We start from the raw sequence: 23,088 nt of genomic DNA on the forward strand, positions 1-23,088 counted from the left end.
GATGTAATGCCGCATTTTGAGCATTTTACACTTCCTTTCCCTACCATATTTTAGCAAAGTACAACAGCCTAAATGTCGCGGAAAGAAACAATCAATCGAGGTAGTTTGTAAATTGTAAGTTTTAAAAAAATCCAAAATGTCGGGACAGTCGCTTTTTTTTAAAGTGATTTTATGACCAGGTAACTAAGACTTTTAAGTTATGTCTTATAATGTATATTCTTTTTTTGTGAAAAATGATAATATGGACTGAAATAAAATTCATCCCAGTTGATTAATGTCTCAAATTAATCATCTTCATTTCATTTCACTCCATAATATCATTTTTCATAAAAATATGAATATAAATTAAAATATAAGACATGATTTAAAGGTCTTAGTTACCTGGTCATAAAATCCCTTAAAAAAATTTATAGCTGATTGCTTCTTTTGTAGAGCGCTTTCTCATTTTCGCAGATATTGCCAGTGTTGGCATTGGCCGCTAAGAAAGCTGACGGACTGTGGCTCTGTCTCAGCGGGGGGTAAGGCGGCGGCGGGGGCGGTATCGCACGTTCGGAAATTTCGTTCCGTTATAATTTTTATTTTTATTATATTTTTTATAATAGTGGCGTCAATTTCAATATATTTTTTAGATAGGTATCTAATACATTTAAGAATTTGAATCAGTCTTTTTTATAGTATTATTTGATGTCCATCTTGGGCCCAGCACACAATGGAGAGTGGGCATTCCCTTATATATAATTATTTTTTGTTTTTATGTGAGTGAAAACTTCCTCATTTGGTATCGCTGTAGGTATATTATCCTGCATTGACTCACAGACTGCACAGTGCAGTTACCAACAGAAGACTCAGTTCGTTTTTAGATTTATAAAATCAAAGTAAACAAATAAGTTCTTAGTAGGTATATGCTCATTCCTAGTATTCGCTCAACTCTAACCAGTGGTAACCTGTTTATTATGCACGGTATTTAAAAATGGGGAATTTGTAATTGCTCCTCTATTTAAAATGCAAGCAAACTAAATCTCCCGACTAATAAATAATCCACTGCATATCAGAGAAATGACTGCGTAACAAATTAACTACTTGATTACCTAAACATATTTTATTAAAACACGTATACCCAAACCAAAATCTTTCTCTTTTTAATCAAATTTACAACGAAAATCTAGCTGAAACCATTAATATACAGATTTTAAGACAAAATTACTCACCGTATAACAAAAATACTGATTTGCACACTAAATTAACCATCTTACCACGGAATTTCCAAAATCATTTTCTAAAACTGTATATCAGATAATGTCACCCAACTTTATTTCTTTTTGTTCTTCTGAATTTCTTTCGTTCTTTTGAACTTCTGAACTAATACAAGATTTCTAAATGTTTTTTGAAGCTCTTCGCAACAGCGCTTTCTCCCAAAGTCTACAACCAAAAGCATTAATTTGCGACGCGCTTATGAGCGTAAAAAATGCATTTAAAGATGTATTTGGTGAAGAATCTACTGTAAAATGTGCTGGGCCTATGCAAATAAAAGTATTATAACCAATGTAGAAAAATTTGTAAGCAAAAAAAAGAAGACTTTATAACAGGATATTGATGTGTGAAACATACTCTCGGTCGGCAGGCAATCCGAAGCTCGCCTAGATGGCGCCGATTAGAATAGGTTATCCTACGGAATGCCCCGCTGGGTCACAACCAGCGTGGGTCAAGGATAGCCAACCTTCCATCACCCGGATGCTCTTGCGTAAAACGCGTGCAGAGCAGATTGCACGTCGTCTTCTTAGGCCCCCTTCGCCAGTCCCCAGACCGACATGTGAGGGAGACTCGAAACACTTAGAGGGCCAGGGCTTGGGCGAGATCCGCCTCCCTGGCCCCTGCTCGACGGCAGCGGGCTTGTGCGTCTCTCGCGCGTCCCAGCGCCTCCTTCTGCGAGACAGTGCACTCGCAGAAGTCGAGCATCGCTTTACACGACTCGTCGCCGCCGAGCATAGATGCCACAACACTCCGCAACGACAAGTCGTTTCCTATTTTTGCGACGAGGACGCGGACGAGGAGAAAATTATTCAAAGGAGTTTTCGTACTTGATTTCTTACTTTTATATTACGTCCAGGGTACCAGTGGACGAATCCCCATGCGTTGGACTGATCAGGTGAAAGACCTTACTGAAACCCCACTTAACGAGTGTGTGCGTCGGGCCTCGGTTCGCAAACTGTGGAAAACATCTGTCAAGGCTTTAATGAGCAAAAATTCCACATGACCACGACTGCTCTGCCAAGAGCAACCGATTATGATGATGATGACCAGTGGGTAGAGTATCTTTAAACCGGGAACTACTTAAAATCAGATGGAGTCTGAGCTTGTTTTTTTCTCTTACCTATTCTAGTGACCTCGAGAGGTCATACTAGATTCAATGAACGAGTAGATAATAGTAGCAGTGCATAATCTACCGGCGGATCGGAAACGCTGAGAAGATTCAGTGAGAAACTCTGCGGACTGTGTCTTAGGGTAAATTTGCTCGCCTAGCCTTTCGTCGCAAGTGACGGGTTCGATGAGAACGGTGACCCTTGCTTCAGTTACCGAAAAGCACCGATAGTGGGTCGGGAGTGAGCTCGTGAGTTATAATAAGCCTAATTGGGCTAATGAGTAATCCTGGTCAGGCCCGACCGATCTCTAAGGATAACGAAGATCAATCTCATTTCCGTTGCCGATGTCGAGAATGCAGTAAAACATATACGTGTGATGAATAATATTCAAAACATAGAAGACTGACACTTGGTAGTGAATATGACAGTATTTGTATGCACACAATATAACTGGGTACTGATACGATTGTACTATGAAAAAATCGAAGAAAATACCGTGATTACAACGTTTTGAGAATAACAAGATACATTATAGACGGATTTTCTAACTTAGAGTATTTTCATAAGACGTCAGAGCGCCAAAGTTCTTAAACTTGTACCGCTACTGTGCGACTGCCTTACCGCTCTACTGTGGCAAGGAAAAACCACAAAACTATTATGTAGCGACCGTCGGTGCCCTGACCAATAGTTTAAATATTACACTCGTTACGTAAATACTAAATATTAACGTGAACAAACAACAATGTCAATCAAAACTTTATTCTATTTCATGTTTTTGTTTTTCGGAAACTTTCAAGAAAAAGGCGAATCGGTTTTGAACGACGAAGATAACAAGAATATCATTACATCGGAACGTATGTTCTTACTATTTCTTATTAAAAAAATTTATAATAATGATTAATCAAATCTTGGTGTCAACGATGTTGACAAGAATTTTTTCAGGATAAGTTCAGTGACCTACGGTGTCCGTAGTTAAATTCAAAACCCTAAAAAAATAACACACAAATGATTTTAATATAAAAATTTAAAATTTCATCATGTTCAGATTAAAATTATAAACTTCAAATAGCAATAGCGCAATGCCGGCCACTCCAACATTCAAACGAAGGGCCGTCAAACATCCATTCGCAAACTTAGCGGCTGTGCAAATGGGTTCGGTACTCAATTTGCGAACCCGTTTGCGCTTTCTCCTACACTTGTTTACGAATGTCTCACGAATTTCTCCTCCTTTTTAATTCGTCAATAGAACATTGAAGAGAAAAAGAGTTTTGAATTCTTTCCCAGACATCATTAACAGCCATGCTGTTTTTATGGGATTTCTTTTGATGAAGATACGCTACACAGTAGACGTCAAGATCTATGAAAACAGCGAAACGTCCGTTGCCTTCGCAATCCTGGGCGCAACTGGTCACACGAATGTGTGGGAGACTACGCGAAGGATCGCGATTCGCGCGCTTTGATGTCTGTTAAAAAACCGATACAGCTTGGAAAACCACGAATGCAGCGAAAACTTTGCATAATCATTTGCAAATGTCGTCCTACAGTTGCGGGTTTGCGTATTCGTACGAATGTGAGTGACCGGTGTAAAAGTTAACCCAGTTTTGTATGCAGTTGGAACAGCGCCCCTAGCGGCAAACGTACGCAAACGATCCCATTCCATAGAGATATGAGCTAACATTTACGATATCGAGAACGTTAAAAAACTCGCACTAAGCACACAGATATACCTACGGCTATTACACATGTCGGTGACGCGAACCTATAAGATTTTACCTCACCAAAAAGTGTTGAGCGCGGCTATGGAGGGTAGAGGTAAGGAGAACCGTCTCCGTGTGTAAAAAGTGTCCGTTAAAATCTGCTAAATAAGGGTGGCGCTACAGTAGCAACCGGGTAAATTTAAAAAAGGCGCTGAAAGTTATTTTAGAATAAGATAGAGAAATAAAAAAGGACGAAAGAACTGTAAGCACTACAAAACCACGAAAATATTGTATTTAAAGCTGATAAGAGAATGCAATCGATGTCTCCACGTTTTACCACAGCAATAATTTTAGGTTTTAATTACGAAATTAGTTTGGACTACGTAAAAATGTGAGGTCTTGTATATTACACTGTCATTAACTACTCTAGTCATTAAATATATTCTTAACTCAGCATACTTCAATCAGTTAACAGCTGCTCAATTCATATCATACCCTGTGCCTATGCTAACGCCATTCTGGAGGATTTTTGAACTGTTATTTAGTGCTGAATGAAATTGGGACACTTTTTCAAGCTTCCTCCCACATGAGACGGTTCTCCTTACCTCTAGTCTTCATAAACGCGGCTAAAGCAGTTTTCACTCCCAAAAAAGGTTATGATTTAAATACACTCTAAATAAAAATAAATAATAGTTTTTAAAAATTACACTTTTATTGACAATCTAACTAAAAAATAGAAAAGAAACTTTAATAAATTTGAATTAAAAATAGTATAAGAAAAAATGATTATTGTAAAAAAAGCGTGGGGTGCATGGTATCAATAGTTATAAATATTTTATGAACATATACGATATGAACAGATATATATTATAGTTGAGTAGATATTTTAGTTGGTTTTTCTATAAAAGCGTTTTTTTTTTTGTTTTTTTAAACTATTATTTATTTTTCATCATTTAGTTGCTTTCAATTTTTTCAACTGCTTTTTTCAATTTTTCAAAAATTTCATCTGAATCAGTCGGTAGCTTAACCGAGAAATAGGCGATCGGCGCGCCTGGCAGTTTCCCTTCTTGGTCTTGACGCAGACACTTCGGGTCTCAGGAAAACAAAAGATCGCTAATTCTGATTATCCTAGTAAGGATAACGGGCATGACAGCTGACGTCACGTCCGTTACAGTAATTAATTATTTTTAATTTTCACTTTTTTTTTTTCAGTAACAAACATAATACGGCTAAAGACGACTACGATTCATAATAAATTGTATTGTGACCACCATGCCGAAACATATTACGTTTTCGCAAAAAAGAAAATAAGAGTTATCGTGAATAGCGATATAGAAATAAACGAGATAACGTGAGTATTGTTCACAAATCCGTATAAATCGAAAAACCATTCACCGAAAAACGTAACTATAAGTAAATTGAACTTCAATAATTCACTTCTTCGCTTCGACGTGATAACATCTTATACCGGCTGCACGCACGAAAAAGTGTCACGTTCCGCCTGAACCTGAGTGTGCAAGCGAGAACGCGGAACAAACGATAGAGAGGCACGATCGGCCCAAGCGTTGGCTCGTGACACATTTATCTCTCTTCTTGCGTGACGTCAGAGCTCTATTCCAATAACGAAGTCCCATGAGACAGATGTTATTATTATGTTATTGGGTGTGTGAATTAATTGTATAATGATTTACGATTGATTCTGTATTTTTTAAATTATGTTTACGACCATGAACAAAAAATGATTATTATTTCAAATCATGCGATACGTGAAGACCTACGTTCTAAGAACTGTCAAAGGGGACTCCGTAATTGGAATAGAGTATAGCAGTTGGAATAGTTCTGCTACTGACGTCATCACGTAAAACTATCGTCCGTAAACCGACTTTACAGACAACCAATACTTTTTTTAAGTTCCTTGGATGAGTTCACGACGCTTCTGCTGTTAAGCGGTCACTGCAGCCTATAAATATTAACAACCTAAATGGCGCCACCCACCTTGAAACATGAGTTCACCACGCTTGCAGTGCCTACTCGTGCGTGTTCATTAGACGTCCTATAGCCGGTTCGAAAATGCGAAAAATATTTACAGTCCTCGTTTTTTGGGTCTATTTTCCCCATGAGGGCCCTGAAACTGCGATACTATAAGACAAATATTTTTTTGTATGACAACTAACGACATCTTGTAGCTGTAAACTTATAATATGTTGTTAAAGTTAAGGCATTTAATTATTGTATAATGAAAACGAAGAAAATAAAAAAAAAAATATAAATCATACAAGTCTTTATTTGTTAAAGACAAATTTACAAAATACTTCATTAAAAATAAAATATAGCATAGGTAATATGTTACTGCCGTTTACAAGAGCAATGAAAAACTAAATCTGGTGGCCGAACTCCTTCGAAAACGCCTCTGGGACTTCGTTACTGTAAACAAAATATTAATAGACGAGCAGTTTGGATTCCGCACTAAGCACTCGTGCATACAACAAGTGTACCGCCTCACGGAGCACATCTTAATAGGGCTAAATATGCGTAAACAAACCCCGACCGGTGCCCTCTTCTTCGATATCGCGAAGGCGTTAGACAAAGTCTGGCACAACGGTTTGATTTACAAACTGTACATCATGGGAGTGCCAGACAGACTCGTGCTCATCATACGAGACTTCTTGTCGAACCGTTCGTTTCGATATCGAGTAGAGGGAACTCGCTCCCGTCAGCTGACTGCCGGAGTCCCGCAAGGCTCCGCGCTCTCCCCGTTATTATTTAGTTTGTATATCAATGATATACCCCGGTCTCCGCAGACCCATCTAGCGCTCTGCCGATTACACGGCTCTCTACTACTCGTGTAGGAAGAAGTCGTTGTTGCATCGGCAACTCCAGATCGCAGTAACCACCATGGGTGTTCCGGAAGTGGCGCATTGACATCAAACCCACGAAAAGCACAGCGGTGCTCTTCAAAAGGGGTCGCCTTCCGAATACCACTTCGAGCATTAACAGAATGAAGTTGTCCACTAAATCGCTCATTACAATACGACCGACGTAACTTGGCGAGTCTGAATATAGCCGCAGGTGAACTTTCGCGCATGTACACTCGTAAAAAAAGTGTTATTAGCATTCATTTTTTTAAATCAAAGTACGAATTAAAATTTTCATATACAGAGACCAAGTATCAAAACACTATGAGACAGAAAGCTATAAAAATAACGTAATAAATTAAAGAGAGATAATAAAAGAATAATAAATTAAGACAGAAAGCTGTAGAAATAACGTAATTAAATTAATTCGAAGGTAAGCCCGAACACTGCCTTCAGTTGCGATCCGCTGTACTGTGCGTTGCGATACACCAGTTGGGTTAGCAACTCTAAATAAAACTGTCAACATCTTTTACGCCTTCTTCTTTTTCTTTAAAAAAAAATAATCGAAAATTATGTTTGTCGGCCGACGATTTAAAACACTATTATGCTTTGGTGGCATCTTTGTTAACGAATAGTATAAATGCCAAGGGACACTTAATACTAAAACAAATTTAAACACAAACAATCTTAAAACTAAACAAAAAACAGAGCACTAAACAAAAACAGTATAATAATCATCGATCGTATCTACGGTCGATGATAGTAATAACAAATCAATGAAAACTTGTAGCCGCCCGTACTCAAGAATAGGTTTTGGCAGTCTTCTCGTGATGTTAACCTGACACTGCCTAAAGAAATCTGAAGGTGTAAGGTCAGGACTATACTGCGGATGCATTAACACCTCCCAGCCAAGCTCTTTTAAGTTTTGCTGAGTGGCTAAAGATGTGTGAGGTCTAGCGTTATCATGATGAAAAACCACACCCCTTCTGCTGATTAATTCCGGCCGCTTTCTGTCAACTTCTTGCTTTAATCTCATCAGTTGTTCGCAGCAGAGTTCAGAATCGATGGTCCTGCCTGGTGGTAACAGCTCATAATGAATAATGCCCTTCCAATCTCACCACACACACAGCATCACTTGTTGAGAAACCCGGGTTTCGCCACAGTCTGTGAAGCCTGACCGGCCTTTGACCACGACCTTTTTCGCACGTTCTTGTCGTACGTGATCCATTTTTCATCACCAGTTATCAGCTTCTTCAAAAAATGGTTCGGTTTCATTACGTCGTAATAAAGAATCACAAATGAGTACACGGTTCATTAGGTTTCTTTCAGTGAGCTCGTGAGGTACCCAAATATCGAGTTTTTTTGGTACCCAGTTTTTTTCCAAATGCGCCAAAACTGTTTTGTGGTCAATTCCCAGTTCTTCAGCTACGTCGTAACTACTGATATGCCCATTTTGCTCCACTTTTTCAAAAATGGCATCCATTTTATCCGTAATAGGGTGACCAGATCGACGTGCATCTTTGACACCAAAATTACCGGATTGAAAACGCTTAAAACAAATTTGTGCTACTCTCACAGACCCTGCACTAGGTCCATAAGCATCTCCTTTGAGGTGGCGTGTGTAGTGGCTGGGACGCCGCCTTGGGTTTTGGAAGCGGAGGCGCTCACCGCTGACTATCAGTGGCGGGCTAACCTTCGTGCCCGGGGCGTGGCGCGTCCCAGCCCCAGTGTGGTCAGAGTGCGGAGGGCCCGATCTCGGCGGTCCGTGCTGGAGTCATGGTCCAGACGGCTGGCTGATCCTTCGGCTGGTCGTAGGACCGTCGAGGCGATTCGCCCGGTCCTTGTGGGTTGGGTAAATCGTGACAGAGGACGCCTCACTTTCCAGCTCACGCAGGTGCTCACTGGGCATGGTTGCTTCGGTGAGTTCCTGCACCGGATCACAGCCGAGCCAACGGCAGAGTGCCACCATTGTGGTTGCAACTTGGACACGGCAGAGCATACGCTCGTCGCCTGCCCCACATGGGAGGGGTGGCGCCGTGTCCTCGTCGCAAAAATAGGAAACGACTTGTCGTTGCCGAGTGTTGTGGCATCGATGCTCGACGACGACGAGTCGTGGAAGGCGATGCTCGTGTTCTGCGAGTGCACCATCTCGCAGAAGGAGGCGCGAGGCGCGTGAGAGATGCACAATCCCACCGCCGTCGAGCGGGGGCCAGGGAGGCAGATCTCGCCCAAGCCCTGGCCCTCTAAGTGTTTCGGGTCCCCCTCACATGTCGGTCTGGGGACCGGCGAGGGGGGCCTAAGAAGACGACGTGCAAGCTGCTCTGCACGCGTTTTACGCAAGAGCATCCGCGTGATGGAAGGCTGGCTATTCTCGAACCACGCTGGTTTTGGTCCAGCGGGGTATTCCGTAGGATAGCTCACTCTAACCGGCGCCATCTAAGCGGGCTTCGGATAGCCTGCCGACCGAGAGGGCTGGTTGTCGTGGCGCCAACAACCGCCGGTCCGACGTCCCGAGGGGGAGGGTGATGGGAGAGATATGCTCCGCAATAAACGCTTCACTTTACCCCTTTGCCGCTTCATGAGGTCTGTCTCATGCGAGGTTTGCACTTTGGTTGTTGAGCGACAGGAGGTTTTAGTCAGTTCGACTCTGACATGCCCCTGCCTCCATCCCCAGTGGAGGGCGCAAGTGATATCCTCCTGACCAAAAAAAAAAAAGGTCCATAAGCATCGCAAATTTTTTTCGCGACTTGCGTTGCATTTTTACCTTTTTTGTAGTAAAATTTTAATATGTATCGAATTTCTTCATTTGATTCATTCATCTTGACAGTACGAAAAATAAATAAAAAACACACATTTTCCTAATTTGAATTTGGAATTATCTTTTTTGAAATTTAAACTTTTAATGATACCAAAACCAGCCGATAAAAATAGTAGGTATAGCCAAAGAGATTTTATTACAAGTTCATACATACTATAATGCGAAAAGACTTTTTCCCCAACCTGTTTATGTTATTACTGTTAATATTTTTATTACCTGCCCTGCACTGCACAAAAAAGAGCTTAAGTAGCTTAGCGTTTTTTTAAAGTATTTGTTTATTTCATATTTTTATTTGATAAAACCTAATCAGTTTACATAGCAGTGGGGCCCCATTTTTTAATTTGCCCCAGGGCCCTTGGTTACCTAGCTACGCCACTGCTGCTACTAACAATAATATGGATTAATATATTATCTGAAATAAATGAATTTAATAATAATAATAATAATAATGATAAATAATCTTTTTTCCAGCTGCTTTATCACTAATTTAACATCACATGTGTTCTCACACGGAAACGTCCTTAAGAACGGCAACGAAGAATACGAGGTCGAAGCGAACGTAAGTACATGTTATGACTAAATTATTAACAACTAGCGACCCGCCCTCGCTTCGCTTCGGAAACATTAAATTTTATTATTGATAGCTGAGTCCCGCGATGTTATCCGCGGTTATTGTCGTACACGGGGCGAAGCTAGCTTAATTTACTCCTTATATCATCAACTACCTATCAGTGAAAGTCTCGTCAAAATCGGTCCAGCCGTTCCAGAGATTAGCCGGAACAAACAGACAAAAATTGTAAAAAAAAAATTTTTGTTATGACAGACACTCCAATTTTATTTATATGTATGTATGTAAAGTTGGAGTGTCCGTTTGTAATATTGAATTAACCGCTTTTTACTACATGCATATGAATATATCTACGGCACATAACAATTTTTTTTTTTTTTACAATTTTTGTCTGTTTGTTCCGGCTAATCTCTGGAACGGCTGGACCGATTTTGACGAAAATTCTCGGAATTAAATAAAAATAACAATTTTGTTTTTCCTTTGATATGTCCCCCGTCGGACGGATTCCTTTTGTTTGTTTTAAGTTTATTTTATACAAAAGTTTAGGTCTTTTGTTTATCGATTGAGGCACTACGAAGCCTGCCGGGTCAGCTATCAATAATAAAATTTAATATCTCCGAAGCGAAGCGAGGGCGGGTCGCTAATAATAAATAAATCTTTCATTTTATTTACAGATATCCACGCCGCTATTCGGGTGGAAATGGACTTGCATGTTGTATATGAACTCTCACTACAAACCTGTATTTTGCAAATTCACTGTCAATGAAATAGCAGAAGGTAAATTAGTTTAATAATTCGCAAAATAATATTTTTAAATTTTCGCGGCCCTCTGCATTATAATATGCACTAATAACTTAACCGAACTTAGCGACGGATGCGACGGGGCAACGCAAAGCCACCATCGCCCGAAACATGTCTTGTCGGATCCCCCGGATTCACTCTCAGTGCTTGTAGGACCCTCAAGCACCGGCCACCGTCCTCGTCAATTACGGCGAAGAGCGAACTAAACCATAGACACAGCCCATTGAGTTTCTCGCCGGATCTTCTCGATAGGTCGCGATTCCGATCCGGTGATAGATTCTGTGAGTTCTACCCTTGCTAGGACTAGTGTTAGCAAATTCTCTCAGGTTGAGCCCGTAAGCTCATGTACCCGTCCAGGCTTAGCTGGAATAGCCCCCTACTTTTATTTATTTATTTATCCTACCTAAGCTGATGGTCTTTAGAGACAATTTCAACGTAGCCTTAACATAGGCTCAAATCTGACGACGTTGCTAACATTAACCCTAGCAAGAGCAGCGCTTCGCAGAATCTACCACCGGCTCGGAAACGCGACCCACTGAATAGATCCGGCGAGAAACTCAGTGGGCTGTGTCTGTGAGTTAATTTACTCGCCGAGCCCTTCATCCCAAGCGACGGGTTCAACGAGAACGATGACAGCAGCCCCCTAGGCTAGTGCCCAACAGATAGGAAAAAAAACCACTATTATTCGACGGATTCCCACCACGATTTTTAGCATAAAGGAGTTCACGACGTTTAGGCGTGTTGCGAGCGCCGTGGTCGCGCGATTAAGTGTATAATCTATGGTCGCGCGTAGACTGAAGCCAGTGTGACTTTTTTGGCGGGAACGCGAGGAGTGAAGTTGTGTGATTTGTTTTATTTTGTCTATTTAGTGTTTCTTCAGGTTTAAATGTGTAATAACGGTGATTTATTAATTGTTTAATATCTGTGAAAGTGCACAAATGTGGGAAAATGAAACAAAGCCGCTGATGGGCGGAAGAGCTCACAGCCCACCTGATGTTAAGTGGCTACTGGAGCCCATAGACATCTACAACGTTAATGTGCCAACCCACCTTGAGATATAAGTTGAGTCGACTATTATCAAAGGCGGCAATCTGACTTTTGGACAATGATTGGTAAATCAGAAAAACGAATTATTGACTTTGTATTCCATTGGCAGTCACAAAACTCTTCGGAACGACATCTTAGATAAATAACAGGTTAACTATTAACCTTTATTTAATGCAGGTTTTGAACCGTATTCTTTGAAGGAGACGATTATATTCAAATAAATCTGTATTGACATATCAGTAAAAAATTTTTGTCCAAATGTACAGATTGCCGCCTTTGATAAAAGACGACTCAGTTCTAAGGTCTCAAGTAACAACGGCTACCCCACCCTTCGAACCGAAACGCATTACTGCTTCACGGCGGAAATAGGCGGGGTGGTGGTACCTACCCGTGCGGACTCCCAAGAGGTCCTACCACCATTGATGAATAGAATAATTATCCTAATAGTAATGGGAATTGTGTTTGTGGATGAATTATTGGTACTCAAAAAACCTCCGAAATTACACCCAACTAACTTTTTACCCCCGAATCTCTCCACCAAGGTCGAAAAACCCCCCAAATTTGCAGGGAATCCCCCCCACCTGGCAACTGTGACTGAAACCTGCGGGACGTCAGGGCAAACCTACCCTCTATCTAATGCGATAGTTGTTACCACTGGAACTCGATAGCTCGACCCGACAATACACACGCGTTATATCGACAATTTTTTCCGAACACTTTAAAGACTTTAAAAACAAAGACTTAGAACGAATGTGTTGTGTAGATAATATGCTTGCACATTGCAATATGACGTGTGTGTATGTGTGATGTCGGGCGATGCTCCTGCTAGGGCAGTCGTTCGCCTACCGCCAGCTAAGCAAGGTGTGGAATAAATGCCTAATATATCATCATTATTTTATTGAAGAACCCAATGTTACTAAACTGGTGACCCCGACGTGATAGGTTTATGATCAGGCCGACGTGATAGGTATATTTTCATTAATGCAATTGATGTCCATGGACATCGGTGGCAATTAAACACAATAGGTGGGCCGTGAGCTCCCGTTGCAGTCAAAGAACTAATTAGAGCTTTCCGTGCAAATTTCAGAATATTTCAGACTCGAAGTTGATGGAGTTAGGCTTAAAATTAACGTAGACATTCCGACATCGGTGGAATATTATTTAAATGCTACTTACAAATACGTACACGAGAAAACCGTGAAAATACTTTGCATGCCGGCAAGCGCGCTTCTAACAACGGGATACAGGATATCTGGTAAGTTATTGGAGTTAATAAGATAAAAAAAAGGGTGCGTGTACTTACAATTTTTTTTTTTTATTGCTTAGATGGGTGGACGAGCTCACAGCCCACCTGGTGTTAAATGGTTACTGGAGCCCATAGACATCTAGAACGTAAATGCGCCACCCATCTTGAAACTTGTATGTACTTATGTACGCGCGTAAGAAGCTATACTTTATTTTTATTAAATTTATTTGTTTTTTTTTTAATATTAAATAATTTATAATAAATATTTAACGTTAATAATTTAATGATAGTTAGTATGAATTATATTAAATAAGAATTTTGTCATTTATATTACTAAAAAATGAATGCTAATAACACTTTTTTTACGAGTGTACATGCGCGAAAGTTCACCTGCGGCTATATTCAGACTCGCCAAGTTACGTCGGTCGTATTGTAATGAGCGATTTAGTGGGCAACTTCATATCTGTTAATTTTGTGCCACGGTGCGCGCGCATCGTAAAATTTCACTCTCATCAATTTTTCATAACGCGCCTAAAGAAGTTTATCTTCAATGCAAACGTGTGCGTCTAAAAATGCAGACAGACGCAAAACACAAGTGATAACTTAAACTAATCTAAGTTGAACTATATAATATTGAAATTGTTTAACTTGAAGAAAGCTTAAGTTATTACTTAAATTTTATGTATATGACGGCGCACCGACCTCCGGAGAATTTTTGGAAAAGGTGACGTCAGATAAACTGACGCCACCAACTCCATCACAAGGCTCACTCATTGCAAACGAAACCCCAAATTATAGTTTAACACTATTTAATTACAACACTTCGCCTAGCACTGATATACACACTTAAAAATAACCTTAAAATAATACAACAGTATGTACTCACAGAGCGTCGCAGCCGAGGCGCAGCACAGAAAAAAAGTCTTTCCGTCTTGATTACAAGCCGCCACCCCGAAAACAAAAACGGTGGCTCCCTCTTGTCAAGTCGGAAATTACTTCAAATTCACAAATTATTAAAACGCAAACTCACTCTAAATTTTCCAAACTTGATAGTTAAATCACAAATTAATTTAAACAACTAATTTAGGTCACTAACTAAATCTAAAGTTGAATCCTATCCTTACAAACGTAATCACGTGGTATCGTTTCCGCGTATTACAAAATCTGGCAGAGTTCCTTAAAACATTAATCTTAACCAAACATCGTGTTAAACAAGTAGACGTCGCTTAAAAATCAAGAAATGAATTTAGCAAATGATTAAACATTCCTCTGAAGACGAATGGTAAATGCAACGTTATCGTTTGCTGCCCAAGTGACAGCAAACCATAACATTGCATTTTGCTTAAATTAACAATCAGTCTGAAATATATTTACTACACGTGTGATAATTACAATCAATAATTACGCCGCATGTTAAATTAGGAATTAATCTTGATTGATTAATTAATTTTTCCATATAATTAGAGTGGTGCGTCGACATATAATTAATATGATAAAGTAACGAAAATTTGTAACATAAATTGAAAAAGATATAAAATATATGAAGAGTTAGGACGTTAAATACGTTTTCAGTATGGCTGTCGTACGCGTGACAGAAAGGGACGCCAGACGTACTGGCGCCGTAACGCGTTGCGTAACGAAGCGGTTTACCTTCCCTTAAGAAGTTATCACTTATAAAATTAATATAAAAAAATTCAAGACCGACATAAGGGAAAACAACAAACGTACCTAACACTTCCAAATCGTCAGGGCTTCGTTATAGAAACCCTTTTTATTAATTTACCAAACTCTTTATTTATATCTACATTGCTCTGTGTGCTCTGAGGAATTATTTGAGATGATCCCCTCATCACCTTTTTATCATCGCACCTCCCGCCATCGGAGCAGAGTTCATCCATATCACCTGGAACCGCTGCGTTCATCGACAGTGCGTTTCCAGAGGTCTTTTTTGCCACGTACCATCCGGCTATGGAATGAGCTCCCCTCCACGGTGTTTCCTGACCGCTATGACATGTCCTACTTTAAAAGAGGCCTGTGGAGAGTATTAAGCGGTAGGCAGCGGCTTGGCTCTGCCCCTGGCATTGCTGAAGTCCATGGGCGACGGTAACCACTCACCATCAGGTGGGCCGTATGCTCGTCTGCCTACAAGGGCAATAAAAAAATCACGTTTCTTTCTCGAAAATTATGAATCGAATATCCCGATCACATTACCTTTGTTTCCGTTTTATAGTTAAAAACTCGTCCATCAGCTCGACCTGTGTGCCGACGGTTTTGGATGTAGCCTGCACACTCGACCTGCAACGTCGTTACAGCGGCCAGTACATAGACTTCGTCTTTACACAGCTCTCCACCGGCGAGCAACTAGTTCTGAGGCTCATCTTAATACACGTAAAACGTGAGTTGGTGATTTATGAAATGACTTCTGTTAGCAGGAAGCAATTTATTTATTTCATTTACTTCAGATTTTGAATCCATATTACATTCATTAAAATTTCATATAGTTTAACAGAATTAAATAAAAACAACTACAATCTCGGTATAAAACAAAAGCAATAATATTAATAATAATAAAACAAAAAATCAAATAATAATAACTAGTGATCCCCCGATAGTCGAAATTCAACTATAAATAATTGAAATTATAAGTTTGTACACTATTATGATTCTATTGTCAAAGACTTTAGAAGATACTTTATAATCACAGATTTCGCCAAAACAAATATTTGTCTAAACAATATTTTAATCTATTTTTTTAAGGGATTTTATTTTATGACCTGGTAACTACAACCTTTAAGTCATGTCTTATTTTAATTTATATTCCTATTTTTATGAAAAACGATAAAATTGAGTGAAATGAAATGAAATGAAGATGATTACTTTAAGACATTAATCAACTGGGATGAACTCAAATGAAATGAGATGAGATGATATGGGATGAAATATAATCTCAGTAAAATGGTGGTCATTTACTGAGATTTTTTTCAGTGGACTTTTTGGTGGATCCCGAGAAGTTACGTCCAGCGGCTGTTTCATTTTCCCACATTTGTGAGCTTTTACAGATATTAAGCAGTTGATAAGTCACTGTTATTACATGTTTAAGCCTGAGGAAAAATTAAATTAACGAAATAAAACAATATATAAAAATAAAACAACTCACACAATTACGCTCCTCGCGTTCCCGCCAAAAAGTCTGTCAACGAGAATATGGTAAATGTCAAAATCCTCGTGGGGTCGTCATGGTTCCCCTAGGGGCACAGACCAGGCTTCGGGAAAATCCCTTGTACCCGGGCTTGAACTCACTGCCTAACAGTGGTGATCTTGTATACAGATTTTTTTTTTATGGCTGGACGAGCTCACTCACAGCCCACCTGAAGTGGTTACCGGAGCCCATAGACATCTACAACGTAAATGCCGCCACCCATCTTGACATATGAATTCTAAGGTCTCAGTATAGTTACAACAGCTGCCCTACCCTTCAAACCGAAACGCATTACTGCTTCACGGCAGAAATAGACAGGGCGGTGGTACTTACCCGTGCGGACTCACAAGAGGTCCTACCATCAGTAAACATACTTGTATATTATATTGATAGATGTAGTGATGGGTGTAGAGAGAGAGATGAGTGGTGATAATGGAAGTGATGATGAAATGGCATGACGTCCGTTTGGTTATCAGAGGAAACCGATCTTCCCTCGCAGACTCGAGCTTCTTCTCGCTCTCTTTTTTTCACTAGTATTCCTGTTGTTACCATCAAAATGTGAAATGTTTAACTTAATAAACAACATTCTACTGAGACATATAAATCAACTATATCTCATTTCGCTCCACAACATTTTTCATTTAACACAGATTATAAATTCGTAATTAGCAACAATGGCGTCGCAAGAAGGAAATTGCCATATTTAAAAAAAAAACTGTTTTTGTTATATTCAAGAACTATGGAGGGTAGAGGTAAGGAAAACTGTCTCATATGGCAAAAGCTTCAAAAAGTGTCCCACTTTCAGCACTACATAACAGTTAAAAAATCCTCCAGAATGACGCTAGCATAGGCACAGGGTATGATTCGAATTGAGCAGTTGTTAACTGATTGAAGAATGCTGAGTTAGGAAATTTAATATATTTAATGACTAGAGTAGTTAATGAGAGTGCAATATACAAGGCCTCACATTTTTACGTAGTTCAAACTAATTTCGTCAATATAACCTAAAGTTATTGCTATGGTAAAACGTGGAGACATCGATTGCATTTTCTTATCAGCTTTAAATAAAATACTATTTGTGATGTTGTAGTGCTTACAGTTCTTTCTTCCCTTTTTATTTCTCTATCTTATTCTAATAACTTTCAGCGCCTTTTTAAAAATGTACCCGGTTGCTACTGTAGCGCCACCCATATTTAGCAGATTTTAACGGCCTCTTTTTCACTCACAGAGACGGTTCTCCTTACCTCTACCCTCCATATCAAGAACACAGACCATTGATCCACTAGGTTCTGTGCTACTAAAATTCTTCTCTACCCACATTATTGATTTGGAACTTACATTTGACGTCGTCACGACGATCCGGGCCATCGAGATAGACCGTTTTTTTTTTATGTACTAAATTTAAAATCGAATCGTTCTTTCCAGAACATTCCGGATTCCCGTGGGCCATAGTTGAGATAGTTGGTGTCACCTTCGGAGCTATAGTGCTGATACTCATCACCGCAATCGTCGCATACAAGATAATGAAAAAACAAATACTCAACAAGGTAGTTGAAGTCGTCGTGGCCTAAATGATAAGGCATCCGGTGCATTCGTAGGTAGCGACGCAACGGTTTCCGAATCCCGCAGGCGGGCACCAAGTATGAAATGCGTGTATCAACAATAATCAAAACTATTCGTTATTTGCACCTGTACCATAATTTTGTTTTACCCTACGCTTCGTTTCCTCGTTTATACGCGCGTAGTTTTGGAAGTGAAACTTCTTTAGAATCGGTTAATGTGATTTCAAACTCGATGAAACGAAAAAATGAAACGTCAAGTTCAAATATCAATTCATAGAGGGCGCTACCTCATACTATAAAAGATGATTTACAATTATTCCTATTTAGTTTGTTATCAACAGATGTCGCTGTATACGTAAATTCAACAATTCCTGAATCGCGATGACGAGATGTTACACAGTTGATAGACGTTCTCGTATTTCTCTAATTATATTTATTCATACTTACTTAGCCTACAGATATCGTGATTATGCAGGCGGTTCCTCCAGGGTGAGGCTGCTCCATTGCACTGCGGAGTGCTTAGTGGTAGCGATGTATGTTTGCGATTATTCTTATTTTTTATAAGTTTCACTTCTACCGTGTGTGTGACTTGCACACACACATATTATTTTATTTCATAGAGGGTCTGCAGATTAGACTTGCGCAAAACATCACTTGCCAATGTAATGTGATATGACATCACTTTTACAGACAGGTGATATTACTCGAAAACATTACACATCACTCTTAACATTACTCGGTGCGTTCAATAGATACTGTGACGACGAATACATTGTATCTATACTATTACAATACAAAGTATGAACTTTGTATTGTAATACACTGTTAAATTACTTGACAGAGCTTGACTTACTTAATAATATAATAATTTTATTTTTTACTTAATATAATTTATTGCGGGATGAACGGATGGATTTCATATGGCGACAGACTGCAAATTGAGCTCGACAATAATGTTAATATACGAGAGCAGTAGATGCATTGGTTCGGCGCGGTCTCCTCAAAGTGCATCCAAAGAGGACTGTACTTTCATTTAGACGCCGTTCTTTCTTTCACTTATTAAACACGCATTAAAACAAATAATAAAACTATTTTCAAACAAGTGCTTAAGTAATTCAAACACAAAAATTAATATGAAATATTACTAAACAATTACGAGCGACTAGCGATTTTACAAAAGTTGCGAATTACAAATTAAGTAACTACTTGCGGGGAACTACTGGCTGGCCGCATGAAAAATATAAACACAAATACCTCTATTAAAATTCAGACGTACCATAGGTATAAAAATGTACCTAGCGGCCAGGGCATACGGTTCAAAACCACTAGGAATAATTCCGTGTCGCTTGCTCATTTATTTTGGTCGATCGGTCTGTCTCGCTCGCTCGGTTCCGTTCGTGTAATATGCAACATTACACGACAAAGAAAGAAACATGTTGGGTGATAGTGTGATGTTTGTTTCCTTCGCGTAATGTGTGATGTTGCATTACATCGTAGAGTAATATTACCGGAGTAATATCACTCGCATTACTTACACATGTCTACTGCAGATGACCTGGATTACGGATTAAAGAAGGAATTCTGAAAAATAAGTCTACAGCTGGTATCCGGAATTAATACGCGCGTTCGATTCGCAGAAACGTTGCCCGGATCTCACGTACGAACCGCTTCCTGATCACGGGACATCGAACGCCGCCCCGTTCCCGAGGGAAGTCGAAGAATACATGCAGGCGAGAGACTATGTCGAAATTCCCTCGTCTGCAACGCCGGCGAATACGCCGCTGTACTCAACCGTCGTGCCGAAGCGTGACAGACAAAACAATGGTAAGAAATAAAACGTTGCCTATCACCAGGGACCTCTGGTTTTTTTTCCCTGTCTATGCCGATAGCCTTGAGAGGCTATCATGTAGGTGAATTCGCGGGGCTCAAACCGTAGTGTTTGCTAACACTGGCCCTAACAAGAGCAGTACTTCGCAGAATCTACCACAGGTACGGAAACGTGATCCACTGAGAAGATCCGGCGAGAAACTCAGTGGGCTGTGTCTGCGGGTTAATTTACTCGCCGAGCCCTTCGTCGCAAGTGACGGGTTCGAGGAGGACGGTGATCTGTGCTTGTGGTACCTAAAAGCACCGTTAATGGATCGGGAGGATCCGTAATGACGTGTTCAGGGTGACGTCAACTATTTACCATTCGGTCTACAGGATCGGGTGTGTAATTCCCAACGGCCACGACAAGAGGGTTCTCATGTCGTGCCGCCTTTTCAAAATGGCGCAATGATGCCGACTGTAGATACTTACTGACCCAGTCAAGCTCCAGGTCATCATGGAGATCCACGTTCCTTAGGAACCATAAGGGCCTCTGAATAATTCGCTTTTGAACAGGACGCACAAATACAGTATAGAAGATTTTTATTTGCGCGGTGCGTGTTCCGTAAATATGCGGCGGATACATTAAAAAAATAATAAATAAAATAAATGTTTACTAACAGTCACGCCACGTTAACTGGTCCCGTGATAAGTTCGTAAAGAACTTGTGTTACAGGTACCAGATAACGGAAATAAATATAAGATTTTTATTATACACATATTTAATATACATCCATAACCCTGGAAAAGACATTTATATTTATCATACAAATATCTTCCCTTGGCGGGATTCGAACCCGCGACCCCCTTGTGTAGTGACCATGTCACTTACCACTACACCAGACGGCCGTTAACATTGTGCTTAGTGTGAGTTTTTTAACGTTTTCGGTAGCGTAAAAGTTAACTCAAATTTATATGGAGTTTGAACAACGCCCCTAGCAGCAAACGTAGGCAAGATCCTTACTTCTACCCTCTATAGTCTATATGCAATCTTATCTTGAAAATATTGTTAGCGAAATTCAGGCATCCGTCAAATATCTATGTTAGCTGCCACCCTTTTCTTCAATTCATAAGCACCATAGACCTTAGGGTTCTTACTTCAGTGATAAGCACACCGATTATATTGTTTTATTAAATGTCAATTTACTGACAGAAAAAAAACAGTGTCAAATTTATGAGTATGAGTCTTAATTGGACTATGAGTTATTAATAAGAAAAAAATGTTCATCTCGGGATGCCCGACAGAAGTGAAAAGTTAAACTAATCTAAGTTAAACTATTTAATATTGAAATTGTTTAAATTGAGTAAAGCTTAGGTTATTACTTAAATGTTATGTATATAAATATGATAATGTAAGGCCCCGCTTGCTCTCCCCTAAGTCCGGCCCTGCAGACTGGCGTAGTAACGCGTTACGTAACGGCACGGCCTACCCTCCCTTGACGAGTTATCACTTCAAACATTTTGACGGTAGTCTGCAGTCTGGTGTTGAAATGTCGAGGAATTACACTAGGGTCTGGTTGACTGGTGGTAGGACTCCTTCTGAGTCCGCACGGGTAGGCACCACCGCCCTGCCTATTTCTGCCGCGAAGCAGTAATGCGTTTCGATTTGAAGGGTAGTGCAGCCGTTGTAACTATACTAAGACCTTACAACTTATATCTCAAGATGGTTGGCGCATTAGCGTTGTAGATGTCTATGGGCTCCAATAATCACTTAACACCAGGTGGGCTGCGAGCTCGTCCACCCATCTAAGCAATAAAAAATTAACAAATCGTTCATTAGTGTGTTTGAAATCGCTTCTTCACTGGCCGTACTTACTCTATGTTTGTATACATCTTTGTTACAGATAATAAACCACAAGAGTCCTTTCCTAATTCGAGCAACGTGTACACTAATGATGCAAGCAGTTGCCAATACGATTACCCGACTATAGGCAGCGTAGGGCTGACGAAAATTCAGAACAGAGAGTATACGAACGACCTCAAAGACAAGAACAATACGTACAAACGTCTAAAGGAAGATACAGATTACGTGGAGCCCTGTTACACGGAAATAAGTAATTCGTATGTGAATACGTAGGGTTGAGTGATTGGGTTTTTTGGCGGGAACGCGAGGAGTGAAGTTGTGTGATTTGTTTTATTTTTGTCTATTTAGTGTTTCTTCTGGTTTAAATTTGTAATAAAGGTGGTTTATTAACTGTTTAGTATTTGCGAAAGTGCACAAATGTGGGAAAATGAAACAAGGCCGCTGAACATAACTTCTCAGGATCCTCCAAAAAGTCCACTGAAAAAGTCTCAGTAAATGATCACCATTTTACTGAGATTATATTTCATCTCATATCATCTCATTTCATTTAATTTAATTTCATCTCAGTTGATTAATTTGGGTTTCCTTCGTTTTTTATTAACCAAAACTGTAAATGCCTAATTAAAACGGCGAATTATAAAAATTTTATTACTTGACGCTGGCTAATACACAAACCGTGCCGGCGACAAAATATAAAGAAGTTTTTTTCTGTTTTTTTTTTTTTTGCTTACTAAATATGTTTATAACGGTTATTTCTAGTCTATTTTCTATGATCACGAAAACTGTAGATTACATTTTTTTATTGCCCATAAAGGCAGACGAGAATACACCCCACCTGATGGTAGGTGGTTAACGTCGCCCATGGACGTCAGCAATGACAGAGGCAGAGCTGCGGCTTACCGTTAATTTCTCTCCACAAGCCTCGTTTGAAGAAGGACATGTCATAGCGCTCGGGAAACACCGTGGAGGGGAGCTCATTAGAAAGTCGGATGGTACGTGGCAAAAATGATCTCTGGAAACGCACTGTCGATGAACGCAACGGTTCTATATAGTATGGATGACCTCTACTTGAAAATAATAAAAATTCGATACGAAACCCAAAAACTCGTTTTAATTATCTATTGATTTGTCGATTGTTTTACATATGTAAAGAAAAAATTTTTTTTAAAACCTTTTATTAAAACTCTTTCGTTTTTAAAAAGGATTTTTCTTCGAAGTGAAGTCATTCAGTAAAAAAGAGATTCAGTTTTGTATGGTTTATTAAT

At 39.7% G+C, this 23,088-nt stretch overlaps 1 protein-coding gene across 3 annotated transcripts; it reads left to right on the top strand.

Moving 5' to 3' along the window:
* The first annotated feature begins 44 nt into the window (after nt 1-44).
* LOC114244170 (uncharacterized) lies at nt 45-23,025 on the top strand. Of its 3 annotated transcripts, XM_089737807.1 has the most exons (10): nt 45-179; nt 454-518; nt 5,270-5,408; nt 10,202-10,289; nt 10,973-11,075; nt 13,234-13,401; nt 15,623-15,787; nt 18,017-18,138; nt 19,791-19,977; nt 21,864-23,025. In XM_089737807.1, the coding sequence occupies exons 1-10, from the start codon at nt 172-174 to the stop codon at nt 22,094-22,096; spliced, it is 1,278 nt and encodes a 425-aa protein (XP_089593933.1). In that variant the 5' UTR covers nt 45-171; the 3' UTR covers nt 22,097-23,025. The 3 variants fall into 3 exon arrangements, with proteins under 3 accessions (XP_089593933.1, XP_028031694.2, XP_089593934.1); XM_028175893.2 differs by lacking the exons at nt 45-179; nt 454-518 and adding an exon at nt 1,373-3,214; XM_089737808.1 differs by lacking the exons at nt 45-179; nt 454-518 and adding an exon at nt 3,271-3,930.
* The last annotated feature ends 63 nt before the right edge of the window (nt 23,026-23,088 follow it).

Source organism: Bombyx mandarina, chromosome 23 (genome assembly GCF_030267445.1).
Source record: "Bombyx mandarina strain Sakado chromosome 23, ASM3026744v2".
Lineage (NCBI taxonomy): Eukaryota > Metazoa > Arthropoda > Insecta > Lepidoptera > Bombycidae > Bombyx > Bombyx mandarina.